Genomic DNA, 20,291 nt, shown 5'->3' with positions numbered 1-20,291 from the left:
CACTCATGCACAATCTCTAGTGAATTATAAATATGCCCTTAGAACTAAACAATAGGTGGAGGAAGCACTTCAGGGAAACAAAGATGTTCAAACACTGACAAGAGTTTAAACCATTTTAATGGGAATGAAAACTTAAGAATGAAGTAGGGTATGGGGATTTCTCTGAAACACATATAATTAATGGAGATTAAGAACAACTTTGGGGGCTGGAGTGATAGCACAGTGAGTAGTGCGTTTGCCTTGCACGCAGCCGACCCGGGTTCGAATCCCAGCATCTCATATGGTCCCCTGAGCACTGCCAGGGGTAATTCCTGAGTGCATGAGCCAGGAATGACCCCAGTACATTGCTGGGTGTGACCCAAAAAGCAAAAAAAACAAAACAAAACAAAACGAACAACTTTGTTCTTGAGAGTAGGGATGTTTCAATTTACAAAAGAAAGAGAAAAACCTAATGCATAAATATGGTCCACAGAGAAAATGTCTCAGATGATTATAAATTAATAGTAAATATTAAACAAAATCATTTATCAAGTGCTGATGTTTATTTAGTTGGAGATGAAGAATTACTAAAAGTGTCCTTTTTTTCTGAACTTTAATCCAGTTTGAGAATGTTTCTGTGTATTTCACAGATTAAAGCTGAAGCCAATAATGGGTAGGCCTGGAACTCAATCATGTATAACTTTGTAAATTACAATGCCTCAATTAAAAAAATGGAAAAATATAACAAAGAATGACTGCTCTGTGAAGTAAAAAAGAGTTTACTAGCATGCTGAAGTTTTTGTAGTAGAGAATCACTGTCATCCCGTTGCTCATCGATTTGTTCGAGCGGGCACCACCAACATCTCTCATTGAGAGACTTATTGTTACCGTTTTTTGCATATCCAATACGAACCGGAAGCTTGCCAGGCTCTGCCGCGCGGGCTTGATACTCTCGGTAGCTTGCCGGGCTCTCCGAGAGGGGCAGAGGAATCGAACTCGGGTCAGCCTCATGAAAGGCGAACGCCCAACCGCTGTGCTATCGCTCCAGCCCGTGGTAGAGAATATAAGTGAAAATAGTGATGGCCCTGTACCTGTGAAGTTTTCAGGTAGAGACTATAAGAGAAAATAGCAATGGCCTTGTCTAGGATTATTAAGCTTTTTGTTGCTTCAGGAGTTGATGCACAGTCCAGATCAGGCACATCTAGGAATCCATGAAAAAGGAAGAACTACATTAACTTAGCAGGTATTTTTGATGTAGCAGGAATTTTCACACATTGTGTGTGTGTGTTTGTGCAAGTATATGTATGTGGTTTGAACACTGTAATTAGGCTGGAGAAATTGTACAGGGTAAAGGTGTCTCCCTTTCATGCTGCTGACTGTGATGTGAGCCTCTGTATCAAATATAATCTTCTAAACAACACCAGGAGTGTTCCCTGAGAACAAAGTCAGGAAGAAACCCTAAGCAAAGGGGAATATGGACCAAAAGCAAATAGGATAGTTTGAAGATTGGTAATATTCTTGACTGGATCTTTCAATATGCACAAAATAATAAATAAAATTAATTTATAATATATATGCATTATTAATTTTCAAAAAATCTTTGCGTTTGAGTTATAGTCTACAATAATGACTTCTTTCCAAAGTTACTGAAGTCTAGAAAAATGGAGGAAATTTGCCAGTATTTTAAGTTTAATTTGAGTGCTCTGTTGGAGTTTCTGTACTTTATATACTTCATTCACAGTGTCATCAATAACTACTATTTAATGATGATGAAATCCTATTTCCTATGTTAACTATGATATTTCATAAAATATCCCTAAAAGATGGTTTAAAAATAAATATTTGGCTGAGTTCTAGGAATCAATGATAAGCTTCTGTGATGAACTGCAATTGGGTACCATAAAGCTATAAACAAAATCTCTGAAGAAAATTAGAGGACACTACAGGGTTGGATTAATAGAAATATAAATGAATGATAAAAATACCCAGGTGCTTGTGTCATGTAAGAACAAAAGAGTAGCATTTATTTCTGATTTTATAAGTTTAGAAGAGCAACACCTTATAGGGGCCCTGAGGTTAATGTGGTTCTAGATCAAATCATGGGAGCGTATAATGCTGCTAACAATTCTCAAGCATCTACTAGCACATCAAGAGTTAAGTAGACATAACAACTTGGAGCAAGTGATCAAATGGATTAAGGGTCCAGATGAATAAGAGTGTGAACTTGAATATTGAGTCCAGACACCACAGCAAAGCTATTGATAGATATTCCTGCTACCCCAGAGATTACACATGACCTTCTACACATCACTCAATCCCCCTTCTCAGTGCGCAAACACTGTTATGTCTCTGGTACCCCAGTAGTGCTTTTCCTGTATTTCAGATTTCCTTCAAAAGAATTCTTCATGGTATAAAAACTCGTCAAAAAATACTGTATGCATATATAAATATACATATATATACAGTATTTTATATATATCTGAGTTCGATTCCTCCACCCTTCTTGGAGAGCCTGGCAAGCTACCGAGAGTATCGAGCCCGCATGGCAGAGCCTGGCATGCTACCCGTGCGTACTGGATATGCCAAAAAACAGTAACAATAAGTCTCTCAATGAGAGACATTACTGGTGCCCTCTTGAACAAATAGATGAGCAATGGGATTATATATATGTGTATATATATATATATATATATATATATATATATATATATATATGGTGGGGAAGTCTACAAGAAAGGGTACAAAGTTCTGAGAGGGTGTCTGAAGTCCGAAGAGATTAGAGAACCATTCTGCTAGCATTTGACTAATTATCTCCTAATTCTCTGTTCTCTAAAAATAGAAGGTGAAACACTAGATGAAGAGGTTGTAGAGACCAGAGTAAGAAATAATTTGGAGAGTGGTGAGTAAGCAATAAAATTATAACAGAACAAAGGAGAAAGAAGAGCCCCAAATTACCCTTAAACCTAATGAGGTGGGTCTGTAAGTGTGCTTTCTCCATTTCCTCTAGAATTATGAAACAGGTTCTTGTGTCTGTCTGATCATGTAGCAGCCCTCAGGACTTGATTCATCAAAATAACACAGAAGGCTTATCTAGCAACAACCACTTAGTTAACCCTCAGACAAGGACTTAATGTCCCCATGGTGAGATTCAACAATTTTCAGAAATTTAATGTTACTGATTTTCTTTTGATAAATTCATTAGCCATTTAGTAGTAATAATAAGCAATATAAAATAAACAATTGTGGGCCTGTCATAAGGTCAGGCTTGAGGGGTGATTGGGAAAATTGAGACAATGGTGGAGGGAAGGTGACAGTAGAGGTGAGACTGGTATTGGGTATGAATGACTGTTAAAAAAAAATCATCATGAACAACTTTGTAAACTATGGTGTTTAAATAACATGGGGAGAAAAGTATTGAACTTGGAAAAAAAATAAAAACAATATTCAGATAAGAAGCTTCAGCAATTTGATTGGCCAAAGGAACACTGAGAATCTTTGGAAGAAGGGTTTCTACCAGTAATGGGATATACACTACAATTCTCAGTGGCCAATGTAGGTTCTTTTTGTGAAGTATCTGCCAAAACATTTTCCGGCAAAGGGTGAATAACTTTAACAATAGAAAGTGCAATTAAGGCAAAGGACTTCAAGTGGGATGAGGAAGAAAGCCACTTAAGAAATATATCCCAAAGGATGCCCATAAAAGCTCCAAAACAAAATAATCTCTGATACAGAATCTGTATATGAAGAAATATTAAGATATAACCGTGCAACTGGAAATGTTGGCTATGACTTCCTGCCCCTCTGCCAACTCCTCCCTTCTCACTGATCTTGAGCTTAAAGACTTCTAATTGCAGTGGGGAAAGATGTGGTGAGAATCATAAAACAAGTCTCTGTACTTTTCTCCTACATTGATTTTTCCCAAGTGATAAATACTAGAAGTAGAGGTATATGGTAGAAAGGAGGCTGTAGAAAACGCAAAGGATTTACAAATATGAAATGAGCCTGGAATTTGATAATATACTTACTGGACCTCCTAATGCCTGAAAAAAAAAAGGATATTAATCATAAGAAAGAAAAGTAAGCTCTACCCTAGAAATTTAATAGTCTACCATAGAAGAGAAGGGTCACAGAATTTGATGATGGGAAGACTGAGGAAGACTTTACTCTTCTGAGGCCAGAGTACAGTGGATAGGGAACTTGCTTTACACTTGGCCAAGTGGGTTTGATTCTCAGCAACCCATATGGGTCCCCTGAGCCCACCAGGAGTAATTATGGAATACAGAGCCAGGAATAAACCCTGAGCATCACCAGGTGTGGCCCAAAGAAACAAAAGAAAAGAAAGAGAGAGACAGAGACAGAGATACAGAAACAGAGACAGAGAGAGACAGAGAGTTGACTCCTCTTACTTTACTGAGCAGGTTGCATATAGCTGTTTTTATTATTTTTTTCTTAATTTTGAGACCATTGGAGCTCAGAAGTAGATAGTTGAAAATTCTGAGCATAGATATATGAAAATTCTGGCAGAATTTCCTTTCAAATTTCAAAGTAATTGATCCAAATAGCTAAGTAATGTTATGCTGAAAATGTACAGAAGTGTCTGAAATGGTACGTGCAAAAATTAAAAAGCCAGAAAACAGTGAGTGAGCTTGCATGAGCAGCATTTGAGCAACCCGACTAAAGTTTTGGTAGTTGGTATTACCACACAGACATTTACCTACGCTGCAGGGAAAGGTGGGAGGGTGTTGGGACACTGCAGCTAATCAAAAGTTGGATTTCAAGATGATTTGAGGCTTGTTATCACGAGAATCCCAGAGTGGGAAAGGGCTGGGGTGGAAGAAAAGTCACACTATCGGAATTTACAAATCTCACAATACTTACTGTTGTTCGCTATCCGTAAAATGCAGGTCCACCTTGAGTTGAAAATCAATTTCACTTAGTGCCTCTTCCACCTACAAGAGAAGCGAAATTCTTGGGATTTCAGAGTTTAAATTTAGTCCACATAAAATATTTAACTAATTAATTACCAGAAAGTTAGATCTAAATAATTTCAAGAAAAATTAGAAACATTTGTACTTAAAGAATTTTCATGCATATTCTATCTACTTCTGGTTGAAGTCGTATCTGTGCAGAGAAAATAGGAAGGTTCTGTAGTAATATTTGGAGAAAGGCCAAATTGCATTAATAAATGTATAGCACATTTTCTATAGTCAGGGCTTTTGAGAAGCTTGTTTCCCAAACAGATTGGACCTGGAATTCATCTAAGCAGACAATCCTAGAAGGGGCTGGAGTGATAGCACAATAGGTAGGGCATTTGTCTTGCACTCAGCTGATCTGGGTTCAATCCTTGGCATGTCATATGGTCCCCCAAGCACTCTAAGGAGTAATTCCTGAGTGCAGAGCCAGGAGTAACCCCTGTGCATAGCCAGGAGTGTCCCAAAAAGAAAAAAAAAGAATCTACAAAACCTACTCTGGACAGGGAGGGACAGTGACTTGGATAGAGTGAGGGAGCAACGTGGATGACAGTAATGGTTTTTCTCCCCCACTCCTCAGGCATTCTCATACAAAGATGCACACTTTAGGTGTACAGGGAAAGAGCTCTGCTCAAAGATATGAAGCCATTTCCCAAGGTGGCTGTTTCCTCAGAATGAACGTTCTTCAGTTTTATCATGGGATCTGTTACACTTAACCATTTAGGCTTTATGACATTAGCATCTCATGTTTTTCATTTGGGATATTTTTATTCTTAGTCGTTAAAATAAAATGCTTTGCAATTTTTAGTCTTGTTCTCCATGCCAGTTTCTCACATATATTGAAAGAATAACCCTGTTTTGTTTTCTTTTGTTTTTCCTTTTCCAGTAAATTCAACCACTTCCATTACAAGGGCAGTCATCTATGAATGACAGATCATACCAAGGCCCTTCCTTAGCTCAGGGACTAAGTTAAGTACTCTGCACTGGTGCTACTCCCAGGCTAATAGAGTCTTTCTCCTTCGAAATCAACAAAACTCTATTTTTCCTATCTTAATATATAATGCTCACTATTTAAATTATCTCAGGTTTACACTCTTCAAATCTGTAAACTACATTTCACCTGCATACATAGTTTATTTGCTCATCAATAGCAGTTAACTTCTCAATTTCCCATTTCCATGACAAGTTTCCACATTTGGGGGAAAAATCTCTCGGTCTAGCTATAATAAATTACTTTATATAACTTGGATCAAACGATTGTTCTCCTGAGTGTAGTAGTACTCACTAAAGTCACTAAAATACTCCATTTGACCTGGACTAAAATAATTCCGTTGTGCAATTTCCTTTTTTCCTATGCTCTGTCACTGGTATCATTATGGAAGAGACTGGTCGGAATTAAATCTGGGTCCCCACTCCAAGCAGAGAGTTGCTGTGGAGAAACTACTAATACATCCTGAGGAATAACGGAACTTCTCAGTCCCTCCTGTTTGTTTTTGTTTTGTTTTTCTGTCTTTGTAAGAATGTCCTCATCCTGCAGAAACGGAAAGCTCTTATCCAAAGGGCTTTTTGTAAATATGTTTCTTGTTAAACATATCTCAGGGAGAGGCATATGGATCAAATTATCTTTAGGTCTCCAAGGTTTTAAAACTTTGTTTTTAAAAAAATGTTTAAATGTTAGCATTTTGATGAATCCAAGTGCCATGAATAATTTCCTCTTCTAGCTTTGTTTTGCATAATCATGGGCCTGCTTCATACACACAACCCAAGTATCACACAATCTTGTCACCAGTTCCTGGGACGTGAGAATGGCAAAATAAGCCCCCTAACTAGTTTTTTTTTTCCTGTGCATACACTTTTTCTGATGAATAAAAATTCACTGTAAGCTGTAGTTCGAAACTTGTTGCAGTTCCTTGGAACTAGCAGAGAAATCCTCAGCCAGAGTGAGATGAGGCTAGATAGAGTCTGGCTATGACTTCACTAAGCGTCTTAGCAAATCTTTCACTGAAATATACTTCAGAAGCAATTGACTTTTCTAGTAATTTGTTTCATCCCTACTGTTCTCTATCTCCCTTTTTCTACTCCAGATATAGATGTTTCTCTCCCAATGAGCATAGAGTACCATTTTCAAATCATTTCCCAATCTATTATCCATGCACAATCCTTAATTTAAACCCCATTTTAACTTTGCAACTATATTATATATGCAGCGGCTGTGCGAGCTCATAGAGTCTTCATTCTCAGCAATGAAAAGAAATTATTAAATGATGCCTTTTCAGCAGGCCTGATTGTTGGGAGGGAAATTCCAGATAATAATAGTGAGTTTTCTATTGAAATATTGAATGTATTCAAAGTATAGAGAGAATAAAGTGAAGAACATTAGCTACCTAGGTGGGGGATGGGGGGAGGGGGTATATTGGGATTCTTGGTGGTGGAACATGTGTACTGGTGAAGGGATGGGGGTTTAATAATTGTATGACTGAAACTTAAACCTGAATGCTTTGTATTTTTTTCATGGTGATTCAACAAAATAATTTTTTTAAATAGTGAAGTATATATAAATATATAACATATCACTGTATCACTGTCACTGTCATCCCCTTGCTCATTGATTTGCTCAAGTGGGCACCAGTAACGTCTCCATTGTGAGACTTCTTATTACTGTTTTTGGCATATTGAATACTCCACAGTTAGCTTGCCAGGCTCTGTCATGCGGGCGAGATACTCTTGGTAGCTTGTTGGGCTCTCCGAGATGAGATAGAATATATATATATATATATATATATATATATATATATATATATACACACACACATATATATATGTGTGTGTGTGACTGCATGTTATATATATACATATATATATATATATATATATATATTCCCATCTCCTATGCTTAACCTAGGCCAAGTTCTGTGGGTCACCCTATGCTGTACTGAAGCTCATCTTTGTCATTCCCACCACCATTAGTTCTGCAAATTAGCACAGCTGCCTACATGTGCTTAGATATTTTTAACTAAGTAGACATGTTTTCTATGATCTTCCTGTTAACTTCTATAAATCCCAAATTTCCCTCCTCCCTCTGACTTATTAAGGGACCCTTTAACTTCACAACCTAGAAAACCTGTGGTGATTTTCAGGACCTTCGTAGTTTGCAACTATGTCTTCACTATCCTTTCCAATGTGGCATCAAGACATCTATAGGAACTATACTCTCTCCACTAAATCTGTCTTTGATTTATTGCATCTCATTCCCTTTGCTATCTTCTATCTCAAAATTTCTTAACTACCTCCTGTATATATCCATGTAAACAAAATAAAAGCAAATAGTCTAAACTTATTCACATCTATTGCTCCACCACCTCCTACCCAAAGAAAAAATGTAACTCTTCCTGAAAACATACTAATTTGAAAGCAGACTTAAGAGCATACATATTTCCACTGAATCTTGATGTGAAACACTGAGGAATCACATTTTGTGAATTTCTTTCCTTTTTTGTTTATTTTTTGCTTTTGGGTTGCATGCAGCTATAACAAGTATTTCTCCTGGCTCTGTATTGAGAGCTTACTCCTGGTTCTGTGCTCAGGACTTACTACTATCTCTTTGCTCAGGAGTAATTTCTATAAGTGCTCAGAGGAGCATATGTGGTGCCAGGGATAGACACCAGGTTGGTAGTATATAAGGCAAATATCTTGTCTTCTTTATTTCTTCCTTTCAGAGCCTGGCAAGCTACCCGTGGCATAATTCAATATGCCAAAAACAGTAGCAAGTCTCACAATGAGACGTTACTAGTGCCTGCTTGAGCAAATCAATGAGCAATGAGACAGTGAGAGTGACAGTGGCAGAGTCTTGCCTTCTTTCTATCTCTTCCTTCCTGAGAAATCTTTTTCTTAAAACCATCTTGTCCACAAAATCTTTTTGATCTGATCTTCCCTCTCCTTTTCCTCCCCCATCTTTGCCTTGTCTTCTGAGAAGCTGTTAACTGAATTCTGAGTTATAATTATCCGGTATCTATAGCTCTCATTGTGCATTTTTAGTCTATTACATTTGTCCCATTTCTTGTAGTTTTACTTTACTCTGGATAATTTTATGGCCACTTTTCCTTTTGCTATTTTATGTATTTGTCAAATACCCGTTCTACTTCCATACTCACTTATTCCAGAAACCTATTAATATACCTGACCTTAAGCCTTTGATATTATTAGTTCTGTCTGTGGTCATCTTTAGTACTTACTTATACCCTCATTATAAGAATGGATCTGCCAAGGCATATGAAATAGCATAATTTATGTGTGATGTGTAGGATTGTATCAATATCTGTAGTTCACTATGATGGTGGTATGCATGCATGAGCATAAATTATGATTACCTAGGTATAAGAAAATATGGGGTTATCATAAGTAAACTAATATTGGATTGAAAAATGTTAATTTTATCCTTTCCACACATAAATATTTATATGCATATGCAATTGACTTTAATCATCCTAATTTTGCTGTAGTGATTATTATAACATTGTGCTGAGCAAATTTTCATTTTTTGTAAAAGTAATTACTTTCATATGCAGAAGGAAACAAAAGAAAACACTAAATCTAGGTGTTAGGGAAAATTGAACTTGAAAGTCTTCAGTCTTTAGGGAAAAATGTGAGACGCGTACGGAATTAAGATGTACTAATGATCAAGATATATGAGTTAATACCTCACCCAGTCTCCAATTATAACAACTTTACCAGAGGTGGTTTTTGACATCAACATACCAAAAGAATGACCCCCATTAGATCTAAAGACACGTTTTTTTATTAGGTTTTAGAGATGTTGACATTGAGCAAGCATTATTCCTACTCATTTCTCACCACTTAAACATCTGTAGGGTGTCTTTTTTAAAAGCAGCTACATCTAGCAGGGTCAAGGAAGAAGCAGATAATATATTTATAGTTATGAATCCAGGTAGAGTTCATTTAAAGGAATTTTTACTAAAGGTGTGAGGAGTATTTAGAGAAAACAAGGAATAAAGTACTCAACAGCTCTGGCACAGTAACCACAGCACTTCCTTAACAGCTGCAATCTGATTAATTAAGAAGAGGGAATGCTTATCTCACTGAAGACAGCACTATGAGGAATGAGCCCCTGATTTGAGTTGAAAGCCTGGTAGAAGCATATAGCCAGTGACATGCTGGCAAGTGCTTAACAACTGACTCTCTGAAGGAAAAAAAAAATTTAAATCCTGCTTTGTAGATTACTGACCCATCAAAATTGATTTCAAGTATCAATGTGGCATCACTAAATACAGAGTTGGAATCAGTCACGGTAACTCTCAAGAGCTACAGAAGCAAACCAGAGCCTCCTGCTAGACACTGCCAGCTCCCTCTAACCTGTCACTGAAGAATCTAGGAGATGCATATTCTCTAGGCCCAATTTCTCTCTTTCTGTTGTAACCAGCCATGCTTTTCATTGTTGAACACATATCAAACCCAAAGTTAGGATATGACACATATGGCATGCAGGGATACAAAGCTGATTTGGGAGGTTGAAATTAGTGTTAGGTAAGCAGTCAAGTGATAAGCCAACTTTACTAATATATTTTTTTTTGTTTTTAAATCTAGATCTTCTAAAACCTAGAAGCAGTTGAATAATTCATAGTCAGTATGATATCGTAAGAAAGACATGGATAAGTATAACTGAAACTAAGAAGTTATCTTAGTTAGTAGATAGCAAATTTTGTTGGCAAAGAAAGAATTACAAAAGTATAAAAAGAAAGGATTTCAAAACTCTTTTGTTTACTTATCAACTAAGTTACCTGCTTATTATTTTTGTTGTTTAGTACCTCAAATCTAATCTTACAGCAGGTAAAAATATGTCAAGTAGAAATAAGAAACACTATCATTGAGTTTGCAAATGAATAAGAGGGTGGTGAAATTGTATATATTTTTATAATCATATATGATGTCATTCTATCTTTCTCATAAAACATGATTTCTCATTAAGATTAAGTAAAAGATTGTTTACTCTGGCCCACACTGCTCTATAAATCTATTCCCATGTACTTCTCCAACTTTATCTCCTCTCATCCACTGGGGATGTCACCTTGACCTCCCGCTGCTATTTCTGTAATACAAGAACCTCATTATTGTTTTAGGCCTTTGTCTTTGTTGTACACTCTACCTGGGAAGCAGTCTTTAGCATATGGATCTCACTCAATGTAGACATCCCAGAAAGACCTCTCTTATCTATTATTTGCTCCCCAGAGAATATTCTCCATCTGTGTGAAGGTTGGGTTGAATTTGAGCTCTCATTATCTAAACATTCTCATTATGTAAACAACCAAAAGTCTTGCAGAGAGAACCTTACCTGAGATATATTTTCTCATTGAACCCGAAGGTAGGTTTTTTTTTTTGTGGTAACAAACTTTTATTTATTTATTTATTTATTTATTTTAATTTTAAAACTTTTATTGAATCACCGTGAGATAGTTACAAGCTTTTATGTTTGGGTTACAATCTCACAATGATCAAACGCCCATCCCTCCACCAGTGCACATTCCCTACCACCAATATCCCAGGTATACCCCCCCCTTTCCCACTCTCCCCCTGCCTCTAAGGCAGACAATATTCTCCATACTCTCTCTCTACTTTTGGGCATTATAGCTGGCTCAGCAGCAGAGTAACAGTTGCTGAGGACAGAATTAGTGAGCTCGAAGATGAAGTCCAGAGACTTGACCCTCTAGAAAACAACAGAAAATGGAGAAGAACCCGAATGTAGTTTTACAGAACCTATAAGAAGGTCAAACTCCTATTCTGATGATCTTTTAAAATGTCTCACATAGATGAGATACAGTGAGAAACAGCAATAGGAAGACTCAAAAATAAAATGTTTATCATTTACCTGTCTAATCACATTGTAATCTACTAAATTAATATTAAAGTATAAGAACCATGACATCGGGGATAATTTTGTTCACTAATCTTTAGTGTGTATTAGGTGCCTAGTGAGTGCTCAATAAATCTATATTGTATGGATGGATTAATGAGTGAATTAGTGATGGATTATGGATTTTCTCTTTAAGCAAAATGAAAATACAAAACCTCCCCAATACCTAGAATGTAAAAAATGAGATTAAAATTACTGAACTGGAAGGAGTTTGGGTAAGAGATAGACTGGAAATAACATAAAGTCATTGGTGGAGGGTATTGTATATGTTGGTGGTGGTGAATTGCAATAACTGTGTGGTACATCAAGACCTTAAATGTTGGGGCTGGAGCCATAGCACAGCAGGTAAGGCATCTGCCTTGCATGTGGCCAATCTGGGTTCCATTTCCAGAATCCCATATGGTCCCTCAAGCACCACCAGGAGTAATTCCTGAGTATAGAGCCAGGAGTAACCCCTGTGCATCGATGGGTATTACTCAAAAGGGAAAAAAAAAGACCTTAAATGTTATCACTATTATAATCACTGTGACAATGATAAAAGTGCATTTTTAAGAATGAGAATAAAAAGGCCTGAGGTATCAGAGAAAAACACTATCAGGTGGAAAGCAGAAGATGTTATGCCCACCATATGTGGATCTGAAGGAGAGATGTGCCTGTTCTTGTTTTTTTTTTTTTCTAAAAGAGGAAAACACTTTATATTCAAGGGTACACTAGCAGGAAATAATCTGCTGGAATGTGGCAAAGATCTGAGGTAAGACCAGATAAGGGTGAGCAATGACTTAGAGTTTTGATAGTCTTTTGACACATTTTAATCTGATGTATAGAGGATTTTAAATCCACTATCTTCAAGTGGAGTATATTTCTAAGACTGAGCTTTGACTCTTGCTGTTCTTCCTGCAAATCAGATCTTTCTTCTCTCTGTGTGATAAACTCCACAGCTACATCTCAAGGGCAAGTGTTCAGTGAAAGTATTCAGGCCCTTCAATAGAGTCATCTCTCCATTCTTCTGCTCATTTGTACATAGAGCTAGAATGCTGCATACCATCTAGCAGAGGGATGGATTTGTGTGTCTGTGCGTATGTGTTTTCTTGGTACATTATCAGTCTCTTTTGGTAGAGCCCTGCTCCAAGCCTCAGCTGTCCTTATTTAAAGATTCAACACAGAGATCTGTAGAGAACAGATTTTCAATTAACGTCTGTAAAGGTTATCAATGGTAGAATGGCTTCTAGATAAACAAATGAGAAAATGAGTTCAGAAGAGAATATTTTAGTCATTGGGAACTGTTTGAACATGGGCCGAGCAATTGTATGAGTGAAATAAGTGATAACCCATGTACGTAAACGAGTACACATGTTATCATTTAAATCATGATTCCCATTCATTCAGATTCCCTCTTATTTCTTTGAGATTTCTCAACAATTCTAGTTCTACTTTCACTCACTGTTTACCTAACAAGGCATACACAAAGCACAAAGAAGGAAGAGTAAACTTTGGTGGCAGGAATATCCCATGACTTACTTTTTCACCATCTAAGAGCAAGTGAACTCGAAAGAGCACAGCATCATTTATGGTCACCTCTTCATTCCTGTATAATATCTGAAAGACGCGGCTGTGCACGATGTTTTCGTGGACACACGCTGAATTCAAACTGCTGCTCTCTGTAAAAAAAAAGAACCAGTAGAGGCATATGAAAGCCAATGCTGTCCACTACCTACAGCCTGCTCCACTGCTAGTGTAGCTGAAGTCTAGTAGTGGCACAAACCATGACGATTTTCAAATAACAAAATAACAGATGAATAACATAAATACTTCTATTACAACAGTGTAAATACATCACGAAAATATAACTGGTAAGTAGATTGGACTGGCGAATCAGAAAAACCTTATTCAGTTTTGTACATGCCATCTGACCTTGGCTAAATCAATTGTCATGCTGGGAGCAGTGCTCTTTAGCTAGAAATCATGCTTACTATATCCCTCACCTACTTACGTGTTCCCTTCTCTTGACATATTCAATAATTCTCATATTCTGGTAGCAGAGTATTGAATAATGGAACTAAGAACAGTACTTTCCTTTACTTATACAAACACTCCCTAAGGTTCTCAATATTTTGGTAAAGTGGTACTTGTTCACATCACAAATGATATTTAGAATATTCTCAGGGCTGGAGCAATAGCACAATGTATAGGGAGTTTGTTTTGCACCTGGACGACCCAGGTTTGATTCCCAGCATCCCACATGATCCCCTGAGCACTGCCAGAGGTAATTCCTGAGTTCAGAGCCAGGAGTAACCTCTGTGCATCTACAGATGTGACCCAAAAAGCAAAACAAAAAGAATATTATAATATTCTATCTTGAGTTTTTAGTAAATGTGTTAACTCTAATTATACTAAAGCATTAGGTTTTTAAGGAAATTATTCTACTATCTGCCTCTCAAACATCCTAAGAAACCCATCATTTCTAAACATTGTTTTAAAATTAAGGTAACTCCAGGAATGCAAATAATTTAATGAAGTTTAGTTTGAATAGGTTTGTTTTTACTGGAACCAACAACCATGGTTATTATGGCTAACGAATATTAAACTTCTCAAAATTAATTATTATACCACTATACATTCAAAATACTACAGAAATATTCTAACATAGGTAATGTTAATATTTATGTGAGGCAAACATTACCTAATCAAAATAATGTTGAATAATACTGCAAATGAGCTTCCAAAGTGTTTTCCAATACATTACTTACCTTAATCCTTACAGAAAAATGATGTAGGCTAAAAGAATCAAAGGAGAGACACTATCCTGACATGTTCTATATGACAATATGTTGTGTACAGTTATACTAGCATCCATTTAACTATTGAATAAAGAAATGTTGAATAAATGAAACAAAACCAACGCTTAGCAAATGGTAGTTTCTTTGAAAGCACAACTGAAAGAATGAAATAGCAAGTTTGTAGAGGGAGTCACAAATGTAACAAGAATAATCAGTCTAACTAGCAAGAGAAAAGATAGCAAGTGCCTTTTTATTGTCCTCCAAGTATTGAGTGAGTCCCAGGAAATGGATGGAAACAAAGAATGACACTTAAACTAATATCTGACAGGCTTTGCTGAGTAGAAAGATAAAATGCAAAATCCTAAGTTATTTCCAAGACTGCTAATATGCACTTGCTCTAATTTTACTTCATTATGTAGAAAATAAATTTTCTGGTCTAATGCTGCCCTACTTTATAAACTTGTTGCATTCACATTGATATGATATTTAAATAGAGGTGTAGGTCCATTTCTGTTTTTTTGTTTAACACACCAGATATTTCTCTGTCACCGTGAAGGTTTGGCTCACCTATAAAGGAAACCGACAGCATAGTATGGAATACATGGAGTAAATTCTGCAAAAGTCAGTTCCACATTGAGCTCTCTGCAGTCTGGAGGGACAGTCAGCAAAACAGTTTAGTCACTCACTTCTTGGGTAAACTGACATCACCTTTTGTAATAGCAGTTTTTTGCTTGGAAAAAAATAGGTTTATCCACACTGACTTTCTTGGGGTCATTGAAGACATATTTATGTCTTTACACATTTTAGAATAACATTAATTAAGTTCTGAGCATCAGATAATAACTGACTATTCAATATTCCGTAGTGTATAATCTTTGGGTGGCTGGGGGAGCCCCGGTGCCTCTTCCCCTCGCTGTGTTGGGGGGGTCTCGGGCCCCTCGCCCAGACATGGTGGCCCAGGCCATGGGGCAGACAGAGGAGGAAACGAGGGCCAAGACTGTTGGTTGATCAGTTTCCATTTATTCTATTCTTCCCAAGGGACTTTTCCAGTCTCTCCGAGCCTCCCACTCTAGGCCCCTCATTCCGGTCTCCTCCTGTCTCTCCTGCTCATCTTGCTCCCTGCTCTCCCTCCCAGCTCCTCCAACTCCCTCTTCTCTCCACTCCCCAGCACTCTGGGCCTACACTACACCCAGTTGTTCAGCAAAATCAACATAAGAAAACCCTTCCTTTGCTCTAGGGCAAAATACCACTTAAGGTGTTTTTTTCCTTTCCACAGTCCAATAACTTAATTAACATTTTAATTAACATCTTAATTCTACTTCTTAATATAAGTTATTTTTGTATGGACACAATAAGAGATACAGTGAGGCTTGTAGGACAGCTCTCCTGAGAACAGCTTGCCACAGACTCAGACTACAGTGCTCAGGCAAGATTAATCTTTCCTAACCCTAGAAGGGTTAGAATCTAGTTATTGCTTTTTGGATGATGGCCAAGCTCTTAACTTATAGTTAAGCATTATGGTACTTTGGCCAGGCCCATTTCGATGTCAGGGTAGTACATAGCTCAACGCTTACCCTAGTTCCATCCATCCCTCATCGAAGCCCTGCTTTTGAGGGTGCTAGGAAGTTAGGGCAACTGAGGCTTAAGTCAACAGAACAGATGCCCAGGAGATAAATATCGCTGAGTTCATAAACTCCTAAGTCACAAAAGCATAGCATTAACTGTCTTCTTGTGCCCATAGGAAAAGGACATTGTTCTGTGTAGGATATCATTGGTTTGCCCTTTCTCCCTTGCCACAGATAGTTTAGGTTTATCTGGTAATAATCTCTAAACATTTTAAGACAACATTGGTATGTCCTGTTCCCCATGCGACAGGAATCTTAGGTTTATCACAGTGCTCCTGAGGCACTTCCATTCCACTACATTTATCTGTAAACTCCTCTCCATGCTTTCTTTGCCAACTGATCTATCACCTTTCCCCCCTAATCAGACTCTGTTAACTTGTAAGGTCAGATTCCTCAGAAATCTATTATTTTATATGTATGAGTGAAATATTGCCTTCCTCCTCTTCTTATGTCTTTCAAATAGTTTACTTTAAAGCAATGTCCTTTTTGTATGGACAAAGGAAAACAGTAAATATTATGCTTTATAACTTGGGATTTAATTGGCTTTGAATATTATTCATTCCTGGGCATCTGTTTTCTCAACTTAAGCCTCAGTTGCCCTTAGTTCCTAGCACCCCAAAAGTAGGGTCCTGGTGAGGGACTGAAAAGACCCAGGGCAAGCTGTGAGATACCCCGGTATTGATATGGGCCTGGCCAAAGTGCCATGATTCTTAACTATAAGTTAAAAGTTTGATCATGGACAAATGCTGTCATGATCCAAAACAACAACGAGACTAGGACCCTGCTCAGGATAGGAAAGACTAATCTGGCCTGAGCACTGTAGTCTGAGATCAAGATGGCCCCAGGAGAGCAATTCTATGAAGCTTAATGTATCTCTTACTGTGTCCATACAAAGTGATTAATATTATGAATGCTTGTATTTTAGTTAGACAAGGAGAAGAGAAACACACTCATGGGATTCCAGTCTTGGGTGGGTGTCCTGCTGAAAGAATCTGTCATAGAAGCAGCATCCCCTGAGGAAAAGAACTTTACCCCTATTTATTATGACCACATTTATGTGTAAGCCCCAACCCCTCACGCTTGGGGATTTTACTAAGCTGTAAGAGTAGGCTGGGGGTTTCAGTGCCGAATCCAGATCCAGATCCAGAGGAGAAGGAGAATGAAGTAGCATGGGGGAAGAAGAAGCAGGAGGAGAATCAGAGGAGAATGGATATGGGAATGGAATAAACTGCAACTGAGACCAACCATCCTGGCCCTCGTTACGTCCTTCGCCTCCTCATCACCATCAGCCTCCCCAGGGTGGGGGAAGCAGCATGAGACTATCTTACGTGAACGTGGGTGGTGGGAGAGAGATAGAGCACTGCTGCCCACTGCCCCCTTTTTTGTGTTTACACAGCTCTGAATTGACTATGCAAAGGACTTAAGGAGAAGATAAAAACAATATTTACAAGTTAGCAGAGCACAAAGAAAGAAATTACAAATAAACATAGAGGAATGGGAGCACTGTGATGAGAGTAACCCAAATAAATCTAAGCTCCCTGGGGCAAGGTAGAAAAGACAAATCAATGTTATCCTACACAGTGGGGTATTTTGTTTAGAAAGTGACCTGTTTCCAGCTAAGTACTTTACTTTTGGCCACATAACTATGAGAGATTATACTCTGATTTTGAGCAGAATAACAAAAAAGAGCAAATCTCAAGATACCTCATTAAGCTCAGTTTGAAGCATTTCACAAGCCCTATGGGACTTCCTGTGACATTTTCTCATCACCATTAAGTAAGGCACAATACAGGAGTCTTTTCAATGAAGGAACTTCACTGGTTGCTAGATATCATGTGGCCCGTGGTCAGTCCACCTGTTCTGTTTCCTTTGGGATTTTATTCTCTTTGCCAGTGCTGTACAATGGAAAGCCCTGTATATTTCACTTATTCTCTCTTCCTAACACTGTGAATAAAATCCTATGCTCTTTTTCTTGGCAAAATCACTCCATAAAATTGCCAGTTCTGCCTCTCCTGCCCATTTTTCAGTTCCCTTTGGTACACAGAAGGCATTTGCTCATATCACACACAGCCCTTCCTCCCTCTCTCTGTACACCACAGAAAAATGTTAATATTCTACCTATGCTAAGCGACCTAATTTATACTCTGGGATGTGAACCTTTCCTAGATTATCATTAAAGGGTTATGCTTAAATTTTGGAGACCAGATATCTACACAAGTGTTTAAAAGTGAAAATGTAAACTATCATCCTTCCTAATATCTCTTACTCAGCTGTTATGTATCAGTCATGTACATGTATCATGTATATGGTACATGTACATGTATGTATCATTCTCCGCTAGTTGGAACTCTTAGAAGAAAAAGAAAAAAGTCATTTGGAGTAGAAAAAACAACAGAATGGGGAAAACAAAATGGATACATAAAATAAAACAAATATTGGATGCTTTCCAATGTATTCCAGTGTCCAAAGAAAATATGCTAAAGGGCTTGTAATTTAAGTCCAGAAGACAAGGCAAATTGTTTTACAAATTCTACTGTTTCTTTTACCACTTTCAAATTAAGTGCTCTTTATTTTATATATTGATAGCTATGTTCCTATAAATGTTTATAACCTGAACATTGACCAGCCCAAAGATGAGAAATCCAGGGTGTATGCTGAAAGTGGATTATGAAGTATGGGTGCTGGTTTTATAGCAATGTCTTGCCCCAAAGTCCGAGCTGACAGCACTCTCACAGACATATCAATGTGCTTTGAACCCCACTTCCATTCCAGAAACATGACTATAGCTCTGCCTACATTCTAGATCTCTTGAGAAAACAGGTTTATACTAAACAACACAAACTTTGTAAGTCTGCCTCTAACCCTCCTTATCTGAAGACAGCTGAGTGAGATCTGGGCAGTTTGAAAAATAAATGATCCAAAAGAACAAAAGTGACCAGTGTTGGCGTGGATGTGGGGAAAAGGGGACTCTTCTTCACTGCTGGTGGGAATGCCGACTTGTTCAGCCCTTTTGGAAAACAGTATGGACGCTTCTCAAAAAATTAGATGTTGAGCTCCCATTTGACCCAGCAATACCACTTCTGGGAATATATCCCAGAGATACAAAAAAAGTATAGTAAAAGTGACATCTGCACCTATATCTTCATTGCAGCACTGTTCACAATAGCCAGAATCTGGAAAAAAAACGAGTGCCCGAGAACAGATGACTGGCTAAAGAAACTTTGGTACATCTACACAATGCAATACTATGCAGATGTTAGAAAAGATGAAGTCATGAAATTTGCATATAGGTAGATTAACATGGAAAGTTAATCATGTTAAGTGAAATGAGTCAGAAAGAGAGGGATAGACATAGAAAGATTGCACTCATTTGTGGAATATAAAGTAACAGAATGGGAGACTAACACCCAAGAATAGTAGAGATAAGTATCAAGAGGAGTACTCCACAGCTTGGAAGCTGACGTCACAAGCTAGGTGAAGAAGCAGCTCTGATAGAGAAGGGATCATGAGCAAAGAGTGCTAGGCGTGGTGAGCCTTCTAGGAAGACACAAGATGAATATAAAAGAATTTTCAGTGAGAAAACCTGGCACCATTTGACCAACATAATATTGACAATATTAATTAAAATACACAATAAAAACAAGCATCAACTCTGATAGAGAAGGGATCACCAAGCAAAGGGTGCTAGGCGGGCCCACTAGGGATGGGAGATACAGGCTGAAAATAGACTATAGACTGAACAAGATGCTTACTTAATACCTCTGCAGCAAACCACAACACGCAAAAAGAGAGAGTGAGCAAATTGGAATGCCCTACCACAGAGCTAGGGTGGGGTGAAGGGGATAGGATGGGGGTGGTGGAAGGGATGCTGGGACCATTGGTGGTGGAAAATGGGCACTGGTGGAGGGATGGGCACTCGATCATTGTATGACTGAAATGTAAGCATGAAAACCTGTAAGTCTGTAACTTTGTCTTACAGTGATTCACTAATAAAAAATAAAATAAATTTAAAAAA

General features: G+C 37.8%; 1 protein-coding gene across 2 annotated transcripts in view; it reads right to left on the bottom strand.

Moving 5' to 3' along the window:
- FAM135B (family with sequence similarity 135 member B) overlaps positions 1-20,291 on the bottom strand; it is a 354,762-nt gene that overhangs the window by 104,293 nt on the left and 230,178 nt on the right. For both annotated transcript variants that reach the window (XM_055126148.1, XM_055126147.1), the window contains exons 5-6: positions 13,393-13,532; positions 4,858-4,928 (exon numbers count right to left, since the gene is read on the bottom strand). In XM_055126148.1, coding sequence (XP_054982123.1) covers positions 4,858-4,928; positions 13,393-13,532 — 211 coding nt within the window. The remainder of the gene's footprint in view (positions 1-4,857; positions 4,929-13,392; positions 13,533-20,291) is intronic.

Source organism: Sorex araneus, chromosome 2 (genome assembly GCF_027595985.1).
Source record: "Sorex araneus isolate mSorAra2 chromosome 2, mSorAra2.pri, whole genome shotgun sequence".
Taxonomy (NCBI): Eukaryota; Metazoa; Chordata; class Mammalia; order Eulipotyphla; family Soricidae; genus Sorex; species Sorex araneus.
This window is presented reverse-complemented; position numbering and strand designations above follow the sequence as displayed.